The sequence below is a fragment of the Tachypleus tridentatus genome, chromosome 2 (assembly GCF_004210375.1).
Source record: "Tachypleus tridentatus isolate NWPU-2018 chromosome 2, ASM421037v1, whole genome shotgun sequence".
NCBI classification, from domain to species: Eukaryota; Metazoa; Arthropoda; class Merostomata; order Xiphosura; family Limulidae; genus Tachypleus; species Tachypleus tridentatus.
In genome coordinates, this window is record NC_134826.1 from 146,623,565 (window position 1) to 146,648,821 (window position 25,257).

At 33.4% G+C, this 25,257-nt stretch overlaps 1 protein-coding gene across 1 annotated transcript in view; it reads right to left on the reverse strand.

Annotated features, from left to right (window-relative positions):
• Window positions 1-25,257, reverse strand: part of LOC143245323 (endoplasmic reticulum transmembrane helix translocase) — a 75,699-nt gene that overhangs the window by 30,495 nt on the left and 19,947 nt on the right. The window contains exons 4-12 of the mRNA XM_076491529.1: window positions 24,482-24,710; window positions 21,208-21,277; window positions 14,619-14,725; window positions 11,255-11,384; window positions 7,123-7,305; window positions 4,756-4,893; window positions 4,216-4,336; window positions 2,376-2,530; window positions 1,615-1,790 (exon numbers count right to left, since the gene is read on the reverse strand). Of these exons, the coding sequence (XP_076347644.1) occupies window positions 1,615-1,790; window positions 2,376-2,530; window positions 4,216-4,336; window positions 4,756-4,893; window positions 7,123-7,305; window positions 11,255-11,384; window positions 14,619-14,725; window positions 21,208-21,277; window positions 24,482-24,710 (1,309 nt within the window). The remainder of the gene's footprint in view (window positions 1-1,614; window positions 1,791-2,375; window positions 2,531-4,215; window positions 4,337-4,755; window positions 4,894-7,122; window positions 7,306-11,254; window positions 11,385-14,618; window positions 14,726-21,207; window positions 21,278-24,481; window positions 24,711-25,257) is intronic.

Here is a 25,257-nt window from a genome sequence, read left to right on the forward strand (position 1 = left end):
ACATTAATGATCTATTATAAAGTTTCTTTTAATATAAAACACAAACATTAATGATCTATTAGAAAGTTACTTTTAATATAAAACACAAACATTAATGATCTATTATAAAGTTTCTTTTAATATAAAACACAAACATTAATGATCTATTACAAAGTTACTTTTAATATAAAACACAAACATTAATGATCTATTACAAAGTTACTTTTAATATAAAACACAAACATTAATGATCTATTACAAAGTTACTTTTAATATAAAACACAAACATTAATGATCTATTACAAAGTTACTTTTAATATAAAACACAAACATTAATGATCTATTATAAAGTTTCTTTTAATATAAAACACAAACATTAAAGATCTATTATAAAGTTTCTTTTAATATACAACACAAACATTAAAGATCTATTATAAAGTTTCTTTTAATATACAACACAAACATTAATGATCTATTACAAAGTTACTTTTAATATACAACACAAACATTAAAGATCTATTACAAAGTTACTTTTAATATAAAACACAAACATTAATGATCTATTATAAAGTTACTTTTAATATAAAACACAAACATTAATGATCTATTATAAAAGTTACTTTTAATATAAAACAAACATTAATGATCTATTATAAAGTTACTTTTAATATAAAACACAAACATTAATGATCTATTACAAAGTTACTTTTAATATACAACACAAACATTAATGATCTATTATAAAGTTACTTTTAATATACAACACAAACATTAAAGATCTATTATAAAGTTACTTTTAATATACAACACAAACATTAAAGATCTATTACAAAGTTACTTTTAATATAAAACACAAACATTAATGATCTATTACAAAGTTACTTTTAATATAAAACACAAACATTAATGATCTATTACAAAGTTACTTTTAATATAAAACACAAACATTAATGATCTATTACAAAGTTACTTTTAATATAAAACACAAACATTAATGATCTATTACAAAGTTACTTTTAATATAAAACACAAACATTAATGATCTATTATAAAGTTACTTTTAATATAAAACACAAACATTAATGATCTATTATAAAGTTACTTTTAATATAAAACACAAACATTAATGATCTATTATAAAGTTACTTTTAATATAAAAAACACAAATCATTCATTAATGATCTATTATAAAGTTACTTCACCTGTTTTGGAATAAACTTACTTCTTTGTAGACTTTGTTTATATAACAATATTAGCAAAAACAACTACAAAACAAATTAACACGTTTTTTTTGTAGCTTTGGATAATGGATAAATTTATATTTTACTTATTTAAACTAGTATGTCACTTCAAAGTATGTGTATTTTCTTACAGCAAAGCTACAGCAGGCTATCTGCTGAGCCCACTTCAAAGTAATAAATTTGAGAAAAATATATGTATGGAATAGTTTTTAGCTGTAATATGCATCTTCCACGTGTAATATTTCACGAGATACATACAATTTTGAATATAAAATATGCTAAATGTTCTTTAAACATGAAACATACAATTGGAATAATTCATAAATAAATACATTTCTCATAAAAGTAAGATTTTAACATTTTTAAAACTAAGGCCATGTACAATGCCACTCACCATTGGCCGTAATGTTTCTGGGGCTCCTTTTACAGTAGCAATGTAAACAGTTTCTGCTGACCCAGGAGTTGTGTACCCAGCGATAACTGACATCCGTTTGAGGGCACTGGAAAAGTGAAACCTGTGGAAGATTTTTATTCCTGGTGACTTGCCCTTCTTTGGAATAACAGCATCACCTGATGTAATTAAAATTAAACTCCTCAATTAAGTTCATAAAGTACAAACCACATGGTTCTGAATGGATTTTTCTTATTGAATGGATTATTAGGGATAGCAGGAATAAAATAAGAACAATGAGTACAGTATGTTATTTGTCTTATATACAGATTAAGAAAACTACTGGCATGCTTGTCTCTGTCATGTAATAATGATTTTTAAATTAAAAATTCAAAGTTATTGATTGCATACTTTAATAACACAGAGACAAATAAAATTACAGAACATTATACGAAAAAGCGATATAAAACTCAGAAAATTTCATATGACAAACAGCAAAGAATTTAGGCTTAATCTAAGTTTCACAGTATTAATTATTTAAATACCAGGATAAGCAATAACAGATGTTATGGTAAGAACTTTGATTATATCACACAAATCACACAAAAAAATACAATTAAGTAGATAAAAATATGACTCGTTAAATATAGGTTATTTAGCAGCCACCTTTGTAGGTCATGGAACATTTAACTCGCTCAATGTTAGAAAAGCAGAGTACAATAAATCTTATAAGTACGTACATCAGATGAAATCCAGCTACAGACCTTTGGTCAATATCCAATCTATAGCAGTCAGAGTTGCTTTTTCTAAAGGGTCTCCAACCATACCATCGTCCAAATGTACTAGGGAATGACAAGTGGCCAAAATTTGTATGGTTTCTATTGGAGTATCAGATATGGCACAAACTGTCTCTTTTACCCTGAAATAAAATTTACTGAGTATCCAACTATCAAACATTCACTTCAAAGTTTCTGGGAGTAAAAGCTGGAGTATGATTCACTAATGACTCACTCGAGTTATTTATGGTCGTCTTCACAGTTGAGAGTGCATTAACATTTTACTATGAATTCAAAAACTGGATTATTTGTTGTAACAAGTGTTTTTCATAAACATGGTTATTCTAATAAAACTGTGCTTGGTAGGAGTGTAAAAAAAAGGATTCTCAGCTTTGGATAGGTAGTAACATTTTCACCAATTAATGCAATAACCATCAGGCATTCTTTACTCTATATTGACCTGCTAAAAATTATTGAAACAAAAGTATATATGAAGTCCAAAACTACAAAATAACTTTTTGATTAAGTTTCTGAGGTTTGGAAAAAAAAAAAAAGTTAGTATGTAAAATATAATTCACTACCAAACATACTTAAAGGTGCACAGTGGGCTAACTGTTCTGTGCCCTCCACATGGATTGAGCCCTAAATTCTAACTAAATCAAATCAAGAAAACATTACAGTATGTTTTAATTTATAGCTACATTTCTTAGACTTATGTAATACAGATAAGTGGAAATGCCATATAATTTACACTAATATTAAAAGAAACAAAGCTCTTTAACAGCAAGAAATAAAAATAAGGCCTATAGTTATTCATTGTCTTTTATTAAACATAACAGACAATAAAATCTACATCAAAATACAATGTAATGTATACATGTTTCGTTCCTCAATGTTTTTCTTAGAATGAGATATGCTTTACCCAAATCACCAATAAAATCTACATCAAAATACAATGTAATGTATACATGTTTCGTTCCTCAATGTTTTTCTTAGAATGAGATATGCTTTACCCAAATCACCAATAAAATCTACATCAAAATACAATGTAATGTATACATGTTTCGTTCCTCAATGTTTTTCTTAGAATGAGATATGCTTTACCCAAATCACCAATAAAATCTACATCAAAATACAATGTAATGTAAACATGTTTCGTTCCTCAATGTTTTTCTTAGAAGAATGAGATATGCTTTACCCAAATCACCAATAAAATCTACATCAAAATACAATGTAATGTAAACATGTTTCGTTCCTCAATGTTTTTCTTAGAAGAATGAGATATGCTTTACCCAAATCACCAATAAAATCTACATCAAAATACAATGTAATGTAAACATGTTTCGTTCCTCAATGTTTTTCTTAGAAGAATGAGATATGCTTTATCCAAATCACCAATAAAATCTACATCAAAATACAATGTAATGTATACATGTTTCGTTCCTCAATGTTTTTCTTAGAATGAGATATGCTTTACCCAAATCACCAATAAAATCTACATCAAAATACAATGTAATGTATACATGTTTCGTTCCTCAATGTTTATCTTAGAAGAATGAGATATGCTTTACCCAAATCACCAATAAAATTTCTTTAAAACACATTAATACAGAAGAATTGATCAAGTTTGTTTGAATATTAAACTAAAGCATACAAGAAAAATTCTTTTATAGTTTAAACCTGATTTACAATACCTGTTATAGAAACTTCTGTTCATGAAAGACATACGGGTCTACCTTACCAGTATTTTACTGAGTAACAAAAAGTATACATTTTACAGTTTCAGGGGAATAATAAATATATTTTAAACAAATATCTTAAAACCTACTTCAAACCTGCTATTCCTTCAACTACTAGGTTATCACTAGTTAAAGTTCCTGTTTTATCAAAGCAGCAGATTTCAGTTTTTCCTGCAAATGGAATTCGAAATGGCTCGGTACAGTATACAGCTGAAACAGAAAAAAACAAGCAGAAACTCAGAAGCATCTGGAACATATTTAATTTGAAGGTTACTAATACTAATATTGGGTAACAACTGCTATAGGAAACGAATGTGATTAGGAAAACGGGCAGCCGTGATGATCGAGCCATTTTTACAAAATTCAGTACCAATGGTTGTTTTCAATATATCGTATATCGCACAAATAGTCTTTTTAGAATCTTTTTATCTTTGTTACAGGCAACTTACATGACCTTGTTAACTCTGTTTCTGTTATTAAACAGTGTTTGATGGATAAACTGAAAATACCATAAAAACAGCCAATACTCTACTGAAATGACTAAAAATTCTGAAAATACGCTATTTGATAACAAGATGAACAATATATTTCTGAACTGTTATACAAGAGTAAACTACTAAGTTACCTACCAAGCTTGGACAAAGCTAACAAAGATGTGTTGACAGCCAGAGACAGCTCTATGGGGAGCTCAGGTGGAACAACAGAAGTTAAAATCAAAGTGCATTCTAGGAACAGCTTATATCTATTCCTATTTGGATCTTCTGTGCCTATAAAATCAAAAATGTGATACTGCAATTTAAAATAGAACAGAAATATATTAATAAACTGGAACACGAGTCATTCAAAAATGATCGTACACAATTTCACTAACAGCATACAAAATATTTTTTCAGTAACAGTCATCTCCAATTTAATGTCTGGCTATGTTTCAGTATGACGTGAATAAAACACAAGGTATATACTGTTGCTTCTAAGGACAAGAAAGTGTTACACAAAACGTTAAATATTTTACACAGTCAGTTATATGTCTTTAATGGAAAACAGACTTACTAGTACCTATAACTTAGAAGGAAACAACTAAAGCATGTTTATTTATATTATTTATCTTCAGTTCCAAAGAGCACTAAAAACTACATTACAAATAACTGATAAAATCTGAAAATTATACCCAGAGATTCTGTTTCCATTCAATTTAACTTTCGTAGAAGCAGAAGGAAAAATGTCCTTAAAAACGAAGATAAAATTAAAACTTTAAATGAATGAACATTTATAGAACAAGTCAATGTGGCTGAGCAATGTCTAGAATCTTATGTCGTAGTATATGGCAAGATTGGAATGTTATATTAAGCTTGGAAATATGAAGAGATTTCTTAAAATATAAATTTTTATTTCTACATTTTCTTTTAAGTCAAATACAGTGTATTTTATTTTCTCTAAACATCATTGGATAACAAAATTTACAATATTACTAACCGAAATCTGCAAATTTTTATCAGCTCAACTAAATCAAGTATAGAGTTGCCACTCAGCAAAGATTTATTTGGCTTTAGCACTCGAAGAGCATTAACCTGTTGATTGCCAGGTATTTCAGCTGCTACGGCAACTCCGAACCAAGTTCAAAATACGACTCTAATGCTTCTTCATTTTGTAACTTTTTCGTGATGCCATTTTTGATTGAAAGTGAAACAATTTGTAAGTAGGTCAAATGCATGTATGGTGCTGACATCTAGCGTTGAAGTTAGACATTATTGAGAACAAATTAACTCGTTCGTGGCACTGTGTTACCGATCGGCTTGAACGAGTTATCTCTCATACGGCACTGAACAGGTTAAGACAAAACCCATCTCTATTTCCTTTCTTCATTAGATACAGCTTCAGACAATTCAGATTTGTAACTAAGTTGGTTTTCAGGTTTTCTTTATAAAGTGTGTAAGAACCTGTTACAGAATCTCAAACTCAAACTTCACTGTGCCTGTAAACAACAGTGCACATTTCTAGGATCCAGCTAGGACGTGTTAAAGAACACACTATTAGCATACTGCAAAATAATACAGAAGCACAAGTCCTTTAATAAAGTCCTATAATAAAGATAAATAAAGCAAAGAGTTCAATGTTGTTACTTTACATAGCAGATATAAGGACTGACAATTCAGTATAAATTAATTGTTCAAAATACTGTGCCATGCTAAGCCTAACTTTCAAATATAGTTATGCAGCATAAAAACAATATGATTCAATTAACCCTGATATAAGTGCTACTGTTAAGCATTTACATAAATTATCATATTGAACCTTATGAAAAACTGCAGCCCAAATTATTTTAGAACTTATCTACTTTTGCGAGCATGAAAACCAAGTGTCTTCAGTACGCTCTTTCTATATACTGGCATGAACAATAAAATATTTTTTAAACAACAGAAGCTGCATTATTTAACATTGGTATTGAAAGTATATAAAGGTTATGAAATATAGAAATGACATTTAAAAGGGTTTATGTGGATATTCACTGCTACTATTTTAAATAGCATGACTTTAGTAAGAAACAGTTAATCATGTTTTATATTTGTAGTTTTAACACAAATTATGTAAACAGATAGAAAAACAAAACAGCTCATGAAATTACTTATATTTTTTCACAGTAATTAAAGTCTTATTCTCATGAGGGCATATTTTAGTATAAGCATAAGTTAGTTCTTGTCTTATGTAATAAAACTGATGTTTGGAAAACTGAGAAAAAGTTTAGATTCATTCTGGAAAGTTAAAATAAAACAAATCAAATCCACCAACCTTTGACATTTTTGCATAAAAGGTTAGTAACTTTCTAAAACACCATCAACTGCAGAGAGTCCAGTCCACAGTTAGAGTTTGATTACAATACATTTTTGAAACCAATAATGCATGAACTGAGATAAACATGAAAATCTCAATCTAGAAATATGTAAGAAAGCTTAACTGGTTTTCTCTGTGAATAAAATTTTGGAGAAGAATATTCATACCTTTTATCCAAACATAAGCAGCTGCAGTGATGGCAAACACTAAAAGAAACAAGATAAAGCAAAAGGTTTCCAGATTGTTGGCCGTTACTCTCTTCACACCAAACAATATTGTCCTCAGGAGTTTTCCTTGAGAGGTGTTGAAACTTGTACGCAAAACATATGCAATACATCCATTATCTTGGGCTGAGAAGAACAGAAACAACTGTTTAAAGATTTGTAGATACAAGTTAAGAAAAGAAATATTAGTTGTTACTTTTCTATATCTTTAAAAGTTCAAAACTCAATCTATCACAAAAGATGTCTTTGCTTGTTGTTAAGTGGCAAAGCTGTAAGTTATCTATATCTGTCCAGTGCAGGTATTATAGCCTAATTTTTAACCATGCCCAGTGCAGAGACTTATTGCTGAGCCCCTATGTGACACCATCAAAGGTAAGAAGAAAGATACAGCTCACCTTTAGTGGGTGGTAGCTGGGAACTACACTAGTTTGATTAGACAGCTGGATGGGATGCTTCATGCTGTCAATTAGTGCCTTTCTACCAGATTAAGGGTGAGAATGCTAATATCAAGTGGTAAGTTTTCATCTTACTTACTCCGAAATGGGAGTGCCTTACTTTGTCTTATTATTTTTTTTATTTAAATTAATTCTTTACTTGGGAAAGCAGTGAAGGGTGACATAAATGTAGGATGTTGTGGGCTTGAGCACCCACATCTTGCTCTCCTAGTTTACATTTCTAATTCTATATCTATTGGTCCTCTTTATGGCTGAAGTGACACTGGTGAATGGAAATTAAGACTGGTAGACAGTGTATACCCACCACACTGTGGGTCCAACTTCTTCAGTCACCTCCAAAACATAAGGCACATTATATATTCTATTTCAATGACAAAAGTATATGTTAAATTAGTATATTTAAATAGTATTTTATTATTTTAAAACAAATCAGATGAAAAATATTGCACAAAACATAATACAGTTTGTTTTGATGTTTGGGCAAAGCTACACAAGGGTTAACTATTTTAGCCATCCCTTGAATTGATATACTAGATAGAAGGCAATTATCAACACTATCCATTAAAAACTCTTGGGTGACTAAACAAATAAAGAGATTTGACCATCACTATTATTATGCACTTATAACAGTAATGGTATGTGAAGTGTGAACCCTTATATCTATAGTCTGACAAACTTACTTCTTGGCCAAGCCCGTTCCATACAGTACAAAATCATTACAATTTATTAAAAAAAAAAAGTTCTGAAAAAGTAATGTGATATGTTTTGATATATACATACACAATGTGGAATTACTTGTGACCAATCACAAAACATATTTCTAAACCATGTATATACTGTTCACACATTTTGCTCAGTCACATTTAATATGGATGATAATGTAAAAAGCCAATAATAATAACAAAAAACACTTCAAACAAAGGTTTTCAAAATTTAAAGGCCCAAAAATCACAACAAACTAGGGCAGATCTCACAGAGTCGTCTGATTTCGAACCATCTGTGTAAATGGGAATTGAAAAATGGTTCAAAAGATGTTCAGCAAATAACAGATAGTATTTCCAATTGGGAGTGTCTGCTTTTCTCAGGTGACTCAGAGATAGGGATGCTAATAAGCCATGGTTGGATGGGTTGACCAATGGAGGCAGCAAATGCCATCTAACTTAACCAGCTGTGTCTGGATATAAAGACCAACAGGAAGAACAGCAGACCATCCATGCAGAAAGAGTGTAGCTCACTGAGAAAGAAAGACACAACCCCAGGTGGGATATTGTGATAAAGTTTAATGGCGTACTACAAAGAAAGTTCCAAATGGAGGATGTGAAGAGGGATTCACTAGAGAAGTGAGAAAATGCCCAGTGCAGAGCTGCAGCCTTAAAAGGTTAAAGTCCTAGCAGATGTAGAGTAGATGTAGAGAAGAACTGGGTGGAGAATCCTTTGGTTTATGATCATGCCATTTTTTTTCATGAAAAGGAAATCCTTTGACCTCCATGGATTCTGCTTTTGGTCAAGTGGGCAGGTTTCTGTCAGTAGATGTAGATTTCAATGACTGAGGGTGTGAACAAATAATCGTTCTGCATCTCAGGGCTAAAGAATGTGGACCCAAGCAGATTTAAGAAGTGTTGGGGTCAAAGAAAGTGGACCTGGGCAGTCACTGGAAGGAATGGTAGAAACTGAAACAGCAGTAGACATCAACTTGCCAACTTGCTTATCCATACAGGACAAAAGATTCTTCACATACTCAGAGAAATACTTGGATGGAGGCATGAAAAGATCTTTCTGCACTCCCACTGTAGCAGTGGCATGTAGTGCTGCAGCATATGTCCAAGATGAAGTTGGAGACAACTTCCTAGCCTTGGGGTAAGAAAGAGTTAATGATTTTTAAACTCTGTACCTCTTTCTCTTCCACCCACTTAGGAGAGGGATCCACTATAGTTGACGTAGTGAGGTTTCAATTTGTACTTATAAGCACGATGTTCTTTGCCACCACAACAAGCACATGTCAATCAGTGATGACGAGAAACCCACTTGTTGAGATGAGGTTTCAATTTGTACTTATAAACATAGAATGTAAAGTGTTTTTCTATGTAAACCACAAAAAAGCACATGTCAAAGAACCATGACAAGGTGCCTTTTAATATATCTGAACTGCTGGCACTGGAAATATGCAAGAGAGTTAGGAATGTGTGGCCATACATTGTAGTTCAGATAACCTGCTTTGACAGAGGCAGGTGAATGCGGTGATGTAAACGTTAAAATTAAGACATCGTTTATCAGCATAACACTGTTTCTATAAGTGGAGATATGGCCCACAGCAGATACCCCTTGCCTGAAGAAACCAGTGGCGATTTCCGACTGGGGATGTTCTTCAAATCCCTCTGAGCAATAACTCATCGTGAAGAATTTAGAGTAGCATGGGAAATAACCTCAATGGGTATATCCCCAATGGCCTTGGAACTAAAAAGGAGTTTGGTATGTTTCAGTGTAGATGTTTCCACCAAGATGGTCCCAGAACATAACTTTCTGATGAACTGCAGAGAGCCAGTAAGCCCTTCTAATCTCTTTTGAATAAAAAAAGGGAGACCTTTGCCCTAAAAGTTTGTAAGACAAAGAATGGAGTATGTGAAAACAAAGTACAGGAGCAGAATGTGGGTGGAGATTGCTGATCGGTCTTCAAGATGTGATAGTTTACCAATGAGCTTTTTTATTTTTAAACATTTTTATTGAGATTTAGGGAATCCATAATAGAAAAACAAAAATTCAGTGTCCACTGATTCCAACTACCATGGACTCCTACAAGGAGGATGAACCACAATGCCAAATAAGGACACTGCAGTAATGCCAGGGTTTCATGAGCATTGTAACCAAATGTCCACAATACCTGTTTGATAATGCCCAATACTGGTAATCAACTGATCCAAGATCAACAGAACCAGCTGAATGACCACTGGGGGTACCCATTTACAGGAATTCAAGGCCAATGTGATAAGTTGAGGGTTGGAACCATCAACCACGAGGACCCTCTCCTCCTCTTCATGAGTCACCACGCATGACAAACACATGGGTTGATGTTCAGATCTCAGAGAAAATAAAATGACAATAAGAACCTTCTGTGGGAAGTCCCCTCACCATGTACAGACATCCAAATTGAGGAGCCATCTTAGCAGAGGATCATAGATGCTCAGAGAAGCATTTTGCAGAGAAATAACTTATTCCCATACTAAACATTCCAAATCATTTGAAACTTTTAAAATTATGACTCTATAAAAATTTTCACAATGTAACTCACAAAGTTTACAAATAAAAAGAATCTATAGATAACAAATGATATAGTTCATTTCTAAACTATTAAAAGTACATCTTCTAACAAAGTACCATAAAAACAACATATAACTTCATACTTCCAAGAAAACTTACCATAACTTTTGTTATAATAACCAAAATTTGGTGTCTTGTGATAACTTATTATTATTGATTTCAGCAACAAAGTAGTTACAGATATATGGTCATATTAAATCAAATGGTGTTACGAAACAAAGTCTATCATATGTAAAACATGCACACAAGGCTTTCATTTCATTTTCTACAATGCCAGCAACACAATATCATGTTTCATTCATTACCTCTGAGTCCTGGGCTGGTTTTATTTGGAGGAGTGTGTTGAAGTACTTTGGTTCCTCCGTAAAGAACGTGTAACCTTCCACCTGCTTCGATATCTAAATGGTGATGTGGTTCTAGGTTCTCTATAGGTTCCTGGGATTCAGAATGAAGTGAATGAATAAAACTCCATTAAACCAATTCTTACAAAAAACCCAACAAAAGAAACAATTACAGTGTATAATAGATTATAATGCAACCTTTTCAGTTGAATGTTATAAAGTAGCTGGGAAAACAAAATCAAACAAAAGGAATGTGGCATAATAAGGGAACGTAAAGGAAATAATTAAAAACATATGTATACGTGTGTGTGTGTGTGTGTGTGTGTGTGTGTGTGTGTGTGTATACACCTAATACAAAATCATATGTTGGGTGTGAATCAAAGACTGAGATAAAGACAAGTTTCAATTAAAGGAACAAAAAAAAACACAAAACAGTTTCTCTTATAGAGAGGAAAACTTGTCTAACTCAGCAAAGAATGTACTGGAACAACATTTAGAGTCACCATGAAACTCAAGGTATTTTCCATCCACACGAGTAAAATGTATACTTATTAAAAATGTTTTCCAGTTTTGACTGAATTGATTAAAAAAGTTACCTTACGTAACACTACTATCTTATAACGCAACTGTTTGCAAAATAGTTCATGTATTTAATAAATATGTAACATTTAACCTATGGCAAGTTTACATTTTAATATATGGTCTTGAATTCTACACAACTAATGTACTTGATCAGTGAACTGACAAATCATATGATTTATATAAAATATAAGATATCTAACTTGCATACACGCACGCAAGCCCGCTGATTGGTTAAGGTGCTCAAAACGTAATCCGAGGGCCGTGGGTTTGAATCCCCTACACACCAAACACACTCGCCCTTTCAGCTGTGGGGGCATTATAATGTGATGGTCAATCCCACTATTCATTGGTAAAAGAATAACCCAAGAGTTGGTGGTGGGTGGTGATGACTAGCTGCTTTCTCTGTAGTCTTACACTGCAAAATTAGGGACAGCTAGCACAGATAGCCCTCATGTAGCTTTGCACAAAATTCCAAAACAAACAAACAAACAAACCAAGTATGCTCACCCTTTCAGCCATGAGGGTGTTATTATGTGATGGTCAATCCCACTATTTGTTGGTAAAAGAGTAGCCCAGGAGTTGGTGGTGGGTGGTGATGACTAACTGGTTTCCCTCTAGTCTTACACTGCAAAATTAAGGACGGCTAGCACAGATAGCCCTCGTTTAGCTTTGTGCAAAATTAAAAAACAAACAAACAGTTTCTGAAACTTATAAACACCAAAAACTCAGATATTTTAGAAAAATACTACTTACAACATAGAGTGAAGAACACTCACAGCTAAATGGTTAAGTAAAATGAACCTTTGACCTCTTTCAGGCCAAAGTGTGATTGGAAACATCATCTGGGATATGAACAAGCAATATAAAAGAGAAAGTTTGAATAATAAAGCTAAAGTAGTTCCAGAAAACATAAAACTTGGCGTATAAGAGCATGCTCAGACCTGCGAAAGAAAACTTCAACAGGCATAAAGAACATCTAGAAATCCAGAATCAAAAGAGTGACCAGTATGTTTAAACCTCATGACCTTGAGGACAGCCAGCAAGAGAAGGTTACTCAGGGTGTATAACTGCAACAATATCTCTTATCAAAACAGTAATTATAACCTGTAAATATTGTTTTAATGGTATATCCAGTGAGAGAAAGGTTACTGAGATAAACATCATCCTACAGGTTATCCATTTTTACTAAAGTGATTGGGAAGTGTAAAATATGTATTATCTTGTAAACCCTATTGCCTCTACCACTATTTGTATTTAGAGTCCCTTCTGTGTATGGAATTGAGTTACAATCAAAATTTAATTACACAACTTTACTATCCAATAAAATTGGCATTATAATGTATGTTATAAACTGAATTTTTGTGTTACCTAAACTTTAACTTCTTTGAATGAAAAGAAATGTTTAAAAAAATAACTTAAACTGCAGTTTTCTTGTGACATCATCATGTGCTACAAAATCTCACAAATTTTAAGATAGTATTTAGACCTGTTTGCCTTTTTGATGCATTAGATACAGTCTTACAACTGCGTACACTGGAAAAAAGAACTTTGCCAACCCTCAACAAAAGCCACATCCACTTTGACATGAGATTTACAAGCCACATGAACATAATCTACACAAGTATATAGTCATTAGAAAAAGCTCAGTTTAAACTATGATCCACCAATGGTTCATTTGAAATTGATCCATAGCTTTCATCAAAGGATACACGTAACTGTTGTTTGTATTGCTGTCTGCTTGATCAACTTACAGACTTCTTACCTGAATATGTTACAGTTAAACTGTATTTAACTCTTTCTTTTATATGTTAGTTAATTATGTATTATTTGTGTTTTAAAAATCATACTTGAAAAGTGTACTGGATTTTATAAGCTTAACTTGTTGTAGCCTACACACCTACAAGCGCCATCTTTTGAAGGTAAATGCATTTCTGCCTGAAGCATATTGACAATAACTTAATATAATCCAGTTAATATGTTGGCATAAGTCAAGATAAAGAATTTAAAAAGTAAATTAATTAAAAATGAAGTACAAGCAAAAAGACAGACATAAAATTATGCAAATGAATAATAATCTAGTGAATTTTTAGACAGAGTTGAAAGACATGTACATATTTTCATTTGTTACTTTTAAGCATTTCATTACACTGTATGTTCACGACAATAGTGGGTAATACAGAGGAGAAAATTGAAAATTAAAATATTAACATTTATGTTAAAAGTTTTTTTATATTCATTTAGAAAGATCTAGAGATTATAGAAATGAAATGTGAAAACTGTAAGATAGTAAACAGTACTTCTTTACTCAAAATTAAAATCACCCAGCATATGATCTGTTCAGAGTCCAAGTACAAATAACATTAAAAACCAATTTTTTATTAGAAATAGTAGAAAAAAATAAAAACTAAATACTTTTCTTTTCTGAAACTAAATTATGTTGAAAATGTTCTCATCAAATTTCAAACAATTTCATCCTCTAGTGATGAAATACGTAACTAGGGATAATAACATGTTAAATTGTGATTTTTTTTTGTTATACTTACATTAGTTTGATTTAAACATATTATTATTAAACAAAATTTTTAAAATCAAATTGGTCTTTCTTAACTGAAACTAATTTTTGAAAATCTCTATGTACAAAAGTTTACAATCAGTTGGTTCTTTCTTGAACAGCAACAAATGACTTAAAATAATAATTTCATACCAAAAATAGATGCAAATGTTACAGATAAACATAACATACTACCTTCATCTGGGGAACCGATTCTCCTGTTAACATTGATTCATCCACGATGCAGGGACCTCGTAACAACAGTAAATCACATGGAACTAAATTATCGTGTTGTGACCTTCCTATAAGTGTTAAAACACAAAACAAAATGGTGTTAAATTTCCATATTTATTAACCCCAAAAAAGCCAACATCCAATTAAAAATAAACTGTTTAATACTATTTTGCTATAAAGTTTAGTCATACTTGATACCTTAGAATACATTCAACTTTAGTAACTTTGGAATATCATACTTTTACAAGAATGGATAGCACACCAGCTTCTCTATCAAGAAGACCCAGGATTGAATCCTGATATCTACTACCTCTGAAACAGTTCTTTTAATGATGTTTCTGAAGACAGCAGCAGATTAGATGTCAAAATATAAGATGAAAAACTAGTTAGTAATTATTAAAAAGTGATTAATTAATAATTACATTAATGTTACTAACCATGATTTATATTTAATTGGAATACAGTTACCTCACAAATGTTTCACATGAAGTTTCAACCTTGTTTTAAACTGTTAGGGAAAAATTACTTTCGTGAAAAAACAACAACAATACATTTTGTAAACAAAACAAGAAAAACACTTTAGAACACATCAGTGCAGACTGCAAATCTAATAATATATAGGCAAGTATATTTACTTCAGAAAAGAGATTTAAATTCACAATATAAACATCACACTTCATGCCTGATAAATCATTTCAGTTTCAGAGCCATCTCATCCTAAGTTGATAGTTTAAGCTAGAAATGATAAAAAAGTTAACATTTTTCTAAACTGAAAATATATTTTATTTCACAGATGCTGAACAATACTCAGAAAAAAACACTTTCTTGACACATGCTGCCCTCTATTGTAAAAATTTGCTTTCTAGTAGCAGTGATACTTCTACTTATTTGTGCACACTGACATGCTAATGACTATGCAACAACCCTCCAACAATAGGAGTGTGACACACACCTATTATAACTAGCATCCTCTCTAATCTTGCAGGTGTTAACCACTTTGAGATTGATTAGATCACACCAAAGTACACTAAAAGTGGGGAAAACTGGTGAGAAATATGAGGGAAGATAAGTAATCATATAATTTCTTACAAAGAGCTAAAATCCCATATTGAACTGGTAGAGAGCCAATGAGAAGATGATCCACCTTTAGGAACTACCCAATAGAAAACCATGGGGTGTGAGGAATTAAAAGCAACACACCTTTTGGAGACAGCACCACCTCCAGCCAGGTATATTTTTCAACTGTTACTAACGTGTTGCTAAAAGGGTTGTGCAAAAGGGGGGCCCTAAGGAAAGTTACAGAAATAATGATACCCTCCAGTGTAGAGTGGCTAGGGAAGTTCAACCTCAACAAATGCCTGAAAGATCTGGTATTGTACATTAGTTCCAAGGTATAAAGAGTGTCCTCTACTTTTCACCTCATGAATGGATTCCAACAGTGAAGAGAAACTTTCATATCAAGAACACTTGTCCACATCTATATATCTCCAACATTAGACCTGCTGAGAACCGAGATCTTAGAAGATGGTGGTGTAGAACCGAAATGAGAGTTTCCCTCCAGTCCAAAACCTAGCAGCACTGGAAAATTTTCATCTAATCTATGATAGGAGGAGGGTATTCAACCTTACACCCATGTGAATTCATGAGTCTCATCTAACTACAACCAACACCAAATCCATCAGGAACCACTAGTTTGAGTACAATACCTGACAGAATTGGGGATTAATCATTCAGTGCATGGTAGGATTTGTGGGGCTAGTCTAACTCTGACCAAAATCTAGCAGGAAGGAGGGTGTCTCAGCAACAGGGGCAAACTGCAATATGGTGGAGTGCTACATCCAACACTTGGTGTAATCTGGCAAGGACTATCGTGTGCTACCAGGAGAAAAGAAAAAAATGATTTGTAGAGTCTAGAGAACCACAGCACTGGAGACACTGCAGTTGATGACTGTGATATTTTATTTCGAAAAGTAGAGCAATCACATCAATGGAGTCAACCAATCAATACCTGGTAGCATCTGGAATGGTAAATCAGGTTCAAAGTAAGAAAAGCCTCAATGTCATGGATAATCAAAGATGGGCAGTAATCCATATCTTCTTTACTCATGTAAGTCCATGAGTGTACACTCTGAAATGAACATATTTATGAAGCAATAGACTGTGATGGAAACCTATGAGTGTCCTATTGAAAACCCCATCTCAACAGCATAATATGACTGAGTGACATGTTAGAATACTGTATTTTAATGCATAAAAAACACATTGACAGAGTTGACCAATGACAAACTGGTGGCATCAGGAACTGTACATCAGGTCAGGAAGAGCCTCAATAACACTGTTACCTATGATGGTATACAATCACAGGTTGTACAGTGCAGATTTATGACTAAGTACACTTGCTGATGCAATATTTGTCACAGAGCAGGACAAAAATGTGCAATAAAGGCCCCTGCAAAGAAAAAGAACAGAGTACTTATCACCTGCAGATAAACATTTACATTTCTGATAATGTTCCCCATGGGAAAATGGGAGGGTGCAGTCTGGGACATGATAAGGTAATGGATCTGATGGGAAGTAAAGATGACAATTATGAGAAGAAAGGGGAAAAAAATTGCCAGGCAAATTCAACTTCAAAGGGTAATGGAAGAAACATCATTAAAAGGGATTTTAGGAATGAAACAGACTTTAAAACCACATAAGGGAGCACTATGCATCATGTACCATCAGAGAGTCCTGACTGGGAAGTGGAGGCAGGTGGGAATAGAATGGTCATAAAGGTGGGAAAAAGGTGTGATAGAGCACAAAGTAATGGTCAGGAAAAGGAGAACACAAGCACAGAGAAATTAAATGTGGCAAACATCACTTGCAAAGACATCTGAAGGATGTGTTTTCTTTTAGCAAAGCCACATTAGGCTATTTGTTGTGTCCACCAAGACGAATCAAACTCCCTCATTTTAGCATTCTAAGTGTGAAGTCTCACCACTGTCATACTGGGGGAACATATCAGATGGACATTTGCTCACCAATAGGAACAGAGACTTAAGAAAAGTGACTTAAAGAACAAGAAGGAAAAATGGTCCAATGGAAAACAAAGAGCATTTAGGATCACAGAAAGGAAATAATCGAGAAAGGAAAAAGGACAGGGAGGACAGGAGAAACAACAACAACAACAAAACAACATGGTCAAGACTGGCAACTGGAAAAACACAAGCAAAATTGATAAGCCAAAAAGTGGCAGATAATGTCACCTTATATCCCCAACAGAAGGAATTGAAAGGCCCCATTCAAAAAGCAAAGGCAAAACTATGTTAGGCACCACACAATGGGAAGGATTACAACCCCTTAGAACTGACCAAAAGTGGTACATTTACAATGTATGCAGGTAAATTACTGTGGAAGAAGAAAGAACAGGAAAGATAAAGAAGGAAGCTAAGGCAATGATCCTGCCCTACAGGTGAGGAACAGGATGAAGCCACATGTGAAGATGGAGTGAAGGTTTTAAATGGATAACTCATGCCACAGTGTCTGAGATAAAGAAAGAGAAGAAGAGGTGAAAATCGCAAATGGATGAAGTAGTGTGAATCACATGCGAGTTGGCCAATATGTAACCAACAGCAGAACACTACATGGAGTATTATGAAATATGGTAAGAACATAGGGGAGGAGACAAATATGAGGTTATTCATGCAGGTATCATCCATATCAACCCTGACTAAGAGCATTGAGTGTTCCTGCCAGAAAATGAGGATCAGGAAATCAAAAAATGGGAAAGCAGTGCATTGAAAAAAGTGTCAAAATTATCCAAATTTAGCACACCCAAAAGAGCACACAAAACCTGAAAAATAAGATCTGTAGATCACATCACAGGGAAAATATTTTTGCAATGAAATAACCAATTTGTGACCAGATTCAATAAAGTGATGGGTGGCAGTGAAGGGGACCAACAGAGAAAATCCAATATAAAAAATAAAGATCTGGAAACTGACTGTCCCTTGCATGAAGTACAAGACTACCATAGAATCATTTAAGTGAATCATCACCAACTGGCCCATAGGAGCCCAGAAAAGTGACAGAATGCTCAACAACTAGCAGAAAGCTCCAAGACTGAATTGGAGAGAGGATTTGGAAAGAGACCATTACTCTAAAACCTTCTGAGAGGTTCAGATGTACTTTCCAATTGGAAAACAAAATACCCACAAAATATGACATTCCAGATGAAGAGAAGGAAGAGGAGCACCCATGGTTCTTATCTAACTACCAGTCAAAGTTGGAATGGAAACGGGGCATACAAGGGATTCAAAACAAGGCTCCACTGGTCTATCAAAACTCACTGATGATAATGTACACAACAAAGAGAATCCCATTTCCTCAAAAAAGAGAAAGAACCTCTTGCATAGTAGGAAAATGAGAGAATGAGATGCTGCATATGAAATACTCCATACCTTGCAAATGAAGTATAGCAAGTAGTGTCCACAGGAGGAGAGAGTTGAAAAACTTATACAAGTAAACCAAACACGACAGTGTCCTTTAGAAGAAACTGAAGATGTAGGACTGAGTCCTTTTGTGAGGAGGCAAGAAAGAGCCATATGTCCATAGAACAGTGGAAATGAAGGCTCCTGGAATAAATCATATCAGCAAACAATGGGATCCTGAGGAGGAGGGAAGAAAAATGGTATTGTCAGACAATGGGAGAGATGAATGGAAGTACAGAACAAGGCTTACTGAAACAATTTTCAGGATGCATGGTTCTACCATGAAGAACCTCCAAATATGGGCAAACAAAGAGTTTGGCCCCCCATTAGCCATGACCCAAGAAGAGTGGTCAGAATAAGACAGAATAAGGAATAGGCAAATGAATTATTGAGGTCAAATCCACTATAGGCAAATGAATTATTGGGGTCAAATCCACTCCAGTGGAGAAGCAACACCAATGCTATGAGTAAGTCTAAATGAAGGGAACAATATTACAAAAAGCATGACTGTGCTCAGTATGTGGAGAATGAGGCACACCCACCACTCCCAAACACAAATGCTTCCCAAAATGACTTGCATAAACCTCAATATTCAAGGAAAGAAAAAAACACTAAAAATAAAATGACCAAAAAGCTAGTCTTTATGAAGAGTAGGGATCAAACACAGCAAGAGGGAGACAAGAACAGAATGTAACACATCTGAATAATAAAATCAACCATGGGGAAGAAGGGGAGAGGTCTAGGCGAGTCCCCAAGAACAAAACAGAATTAAGGGGCAAGTTTAGAAGAAGGCAAAGGGCTAAAAATTGTGAAAGGACCCTCTCCTAAGTTTGTCAGACAAAATGGGTTAACTTTCAACAGAGCAGAGCCATCACTTCATGGGCCAAGAATTGTGGTACAGACCCACTGGATGTAGATGATAGTTCAACTGCAGCAGTTGTAGTTGTGAACATTTGAAACTGCAAGTGTATATCTTAAGAAAGCAAAAGAGGAGAGATAAATTCACAATTCTCCACAAAATAGATAAAATCAGTAACAAATACTGTGGACAAATTAAGACAAACTTGTAGATGAGTGAATCAACCTGTGATTGAAAAAACTTGTATTTTCAATAAGTGCCAATTGAGTGGACAAATTAAGACAAACTTGTAGATGAGTGAATCAACCTGTGATTGAAAATTTTGTACTTTCAATAAGTGCCAATCGAGAAATGGTTAACAGTTATAAAAAAATTAGAGAGGGCACTAGTTCTGATAGAGGCAGTGTCACACTCCTATTGGTGGAGAGTTGCTGCATAATTATCTGTACGTTAGTATGCAGAAAAATGTGGAAGTATTGAGAGTAGTAGCAAGCAAAATTTGTGACAATAGAGGGCAGCATGTGCTGAGACAGTTTTTTGTGAAAAGAGGTAAGATATCTACTTGGAAGTCCATTTTTAGTTTCTACAATTTCTCTGAGGCAGCAAAGTTTTATTTTCTTCAACTAAACATTTTTTTTTCTTCACTCAGAAAATGACTTGGCCTAAAATATTTATGTATATTACTAAATATGTCACTAATAACTGTACACAGTCTCAAGCAAAAAAAACAAACAAAACAAAACTGTTTTGGAACAGAGGTGTGGTGTCATTGAATATTTATCAACAAATGATGTAAGCTTTCTTCCAAACCTCTACAGTATTTTGATGTTGGATATGAATTTGCTATAGCATTTTTTTATCAAACCTTTATGATATACTGATGCTCATATATAAGCTCACTATTAAATCTTGTTTAGCATGTGGTTGCTCAGAAAGTTTTCTGGTCATATTCAATAGCTTTTATATTTAATTATCAGATTTAAAAATTGTAATTCTCAAACAATCAAAAACAAGACAGTTTTACATATATTTCTTTTATAATTTATATCACAATTCTTACCTTTTATATCTTTCACTTTATATCTTTTACTTGTGGTATCTTTGAAGTATAAAATCATTACAGAGGCAAGAACATTTTTAACCAATAATGTTACAAAGTTGATTTTCCTTTTCACAACTTCATATATATCCCAACTTGAAATTAATATTTTACACTTACCTATAGAAACAATGTCTCCTGGAATAAGATCACAGCTAACAATTGGACGCCACTTCCTATTTCTGTACACCTGTTGAAATGTAATTAAATAAGAAAAAGGCAAGTTAACATTCTCCTAAATTGAAAATGTATTTGCAATTAAGACTTACCTTCCTCACACTTACAGCTATTAGTTTGGTTTGTTTTGAATTCTGCACAAAGCTACAAAAGGGCTATCTACACTAGCTGTTCCTAATTTAGCAGTTTGAAACTAGAGGAAAGGCAGCTAGTCCTCACCACCCACTGCAAACCTTTGGGCTACGCTTTTACCAATGAATAGTGGGATTGACCATCATATTATAATACCCCCCACAGCCAAAAGGGCAGGCACATTTGATGTGACGGGAATTCGAACCCATGATCCTCAGATTATGAGTCGAGTCTTAACCACCTGGCCACTTATAGCTATTATTTGAACCCCAGGATTTCTTTCTTTGCCCATATTGGTCTAATCCTTTCTTGTTCGTTCCCATCTTTCGCACCCCACTCAACTTCCCTTCGTAATATTTATCTTGTGAAACTCTCCACTTATGTCACCGTAACTCCTATCCTATCACTCCATATAAATAACTCATTCAAACAATGTTATCATACTAACTCAATCCCAGGCTCTAACACCAGATCTTAGTGGAGGGAAAGGGAAGACGTGTGAGAGAGGAGGCGGGTATTATTGGAAATATATTTTCAATGTAGAAATATGCTAACTTCCAAGTCATACATTCCTATTTGTATCTAGAATCCCACACTGATAACTTGGAAGGACCACTAAGGGCATTATCCTTACAGAAAACATCTGTATAGAGCATGGTTGTGAAAACAGAACCCTAGTGGGAGAATTGCACTACACCCAGAACAATTCACCCTGAATTGAATTCCTATATTATAAATGGGATTACACACCAAGACCAGCCCTAATCACATAAAGTTCCACAACTCAGAGTTGGAATGAAAGGGTCTTGGCCTCTCACCAATCCACCTGTTGTAGAAATTTAGTACTATTACGTTATTTACAACAAATGATTTAGAAGAAACAGGTCAAATATTAATGCACATGGTCTGCAGTTAGAGCGAGAATTGTACTGTAAACATAATACTGTCATATAAACTAAAGTTAATTGTATTGGTTAAGTTTTAAGTTTCAGTACTTTTGCCAATAATAAATTAAAGATAGCCCAATATCTTTTCACCCCCTATCCATTTCTTTAGTAACTGTTAATATCACTTATGAACCTGCATTCTGACTGCATTTATAATTAGTTCAAACATCTCTAACCATAAAAAATAGGAAAAAAACAACACACCTGATAAGTGTAATCTCACTTTGTACTCACAGAGAGGCAATTTATCATACAAGTCTGTAACCTAATATTCCAAACAAACTGATAACTTACACCCTTGTGCAAATTAATTGAAACAAGACTGAAAATTATGATTTTTTCATTTTTTTGCATTTTATTTCTGAGAATCCAAAAATTACTCACAAATTAATACATAATATGACCGCCTTTATTTTCCAGAAGATTATTAATCTGCTTTGGCATCGAGTCCACGAGTTGACTGCAATCTTTACTAATTTTTGGATCGCGGTACCACACCTCAATTATGGCCTCAATTAACTTATCTTTCGCAGTACAGTTTTATCCCAAAAGTCTTTCTTAACAAATCGCCCAAAGATTTTCAATAGGATTTAAGTCCAGAGAGTTTCCAGGCCAGTCCAGCACCTTTATTCGCGTTGTAGTCATAAAATTCTTCACAAGTTTCGATGTATGGCACGCAGCCAGATCTTGCTGAAAAATGCCAGATTAATCTGGAAATCTCTTTTTCAATTCTGGAACGACTATTCTTTGCAAAACTTTGATGTACTGTGGCCCTCGCATCATACCTTCTACGATATGTAAGACTCCGACGCCATAGTAGCTGAAAAAGCCCCAAAACATCTTCAAGGGATGTTTTACGAACTGATTGATGTGAGATTCTCAAAGTTTCTCACCTGGAGATCTGCGAACATGCAGACTTCTTTGACCCTGTATGAAGAAATGAGTCTTGTCACTGAATAACACCTTCCTCCATAGTTCTTGCATCCAGTTCTTGTATTTCAGACCCCATTGATACCATTTTTCCTTCATTAAGTTGGTAAGAAGTTGTTTTTTGACTGGTCTCCTTGCCCTTCTAACGTAATTTCGAATGACGTAATATTCCTCAAAATTTCATCATATATCCCAAAAATAGATAGACTGTACTGCAAAACACAGCTAATGATGCCGTCTGTGTGAAAAAATGACTATTAAAGGAAATCAGCAGGTCCAGTGAGCCTACACTGGCAGCCACGCTGAAAATATTGTAAAATGACCATTTGTTTTAATTAATTTGCACAAGGGTGTAGATGTTTCTTGAAAGTACGAGGTTCTACAACAATACAGAAAAACGAGTTAGTAACAAACTGCTTAAGCCGTTTCTCTTCATTTAAATTGCTGTTAAATTGCTGAAACTGATAGTCCATTTACAAAATAAAGATACGTTAATGCGGGAACAAAATATTACACACTGGTCCATTTTTAAGTCTATCATTTTGAAAATGCATTAGCTCATTTCATTTTTGCATCAGTACATAAATTTCCATACACCTGTTAGTTAAGTACCATGTTATTAAGTCGTGTTTAGTATAAAACTTTATAAAAGTACACAGTAAATCTAAGTTGTGGGTGCATAAAAAACCTTTGTACATATAAAATGTAAAATATTTTCTGAATTTCTCTTCTACTATAAAGTTGAAATTCAATCCATTACAAACTTCTAAAATATTTTTCTACCAATAATCAACAAAGATTCTACACAACTGAATAAAATCTAACATAATCAGATAAATCTAAAAAAATTGACTTCTACATTCCAAAAATTTCTGATTTATGTTTCTTAACAGAGAACTTTTAGAGATAAAGCATTCATTCTTTTATATGCAAAAACGGCTCGTTTGGGTTGAGAAAATATTTTACATAGAAAAGCGAACAACGTTTCGACCTTGGTGAACCTGACGATGACCGAAGAAGGTCGAAACGTTGTTCGCTCTTCTATGTAAAATATTTTCTCAACAACTCTCTTTTGCATATAAATTTCTCAACAAGTGGGTTTCTCGACATCACATTCATTCTTTTATATTTTTCTAATATTATTAAAACACATAAAGATAAACTACCAGATTTATTCCAGGTCTTAAATTGGTTTTGAAAGTTTTTACCTGAATCATGTGTGGTTTATTACCCATTTTTCGTATTTCTGAAAGATTCCGTAGTTGTTGTTGAACGAGGGTGCACTCAAAAGCAATTAACATAAACAGAGTGAAAACACTGTAGTACCAATACTCATCTAGACACCATAGTCCCACACAAAAAACTTGAAAGACAAAAAATGGTGCTGTAGCTCTCTCCTTGAACAACTCCATGAACTCGGGAACAACCATTTCTAATCTGCAGGAGAAAAAATATAAGCACAGTTTACTTCTACACAGTGCAAATTGGTATTTATACATTTAAATAGATGCCTAGATGCTGGTAACACTATTTCAATAATTAAAGTCTACCCAGGTTTTAAATTATGCAACTTCTGTATATGGATTCTAAAATTTTTTTTTCCAGATAATATTGTAGAATGTCTAAAAAAAACAAAACAAAAACCAAACCACTAAGAGGTTAAAGTGACACATCACAAATACTTTCCATCGAATCAGAGTTGAAAATTACATATAAGTGTAACAGGAATTCTGTTGTTAACACCATGATTGTTTCAATGCTGGTGTAACCCAGTTTAAACATCTCAAATGATGCAATAGTGTAGGTTCAGTTAATTTGATGTATGAAATATTAATAAAGATGTTTTGCTGGTTTGTAGGTTTGTTTACTATAGTCCTATGATCAATCAAAATGTAAATATTTTTTTGGGGGACATCCTACACCTCACTAAAATATACGTTTTAATAATGATTTTGCTAAGTTTCTTTGCAGCTTTGCTTGACTG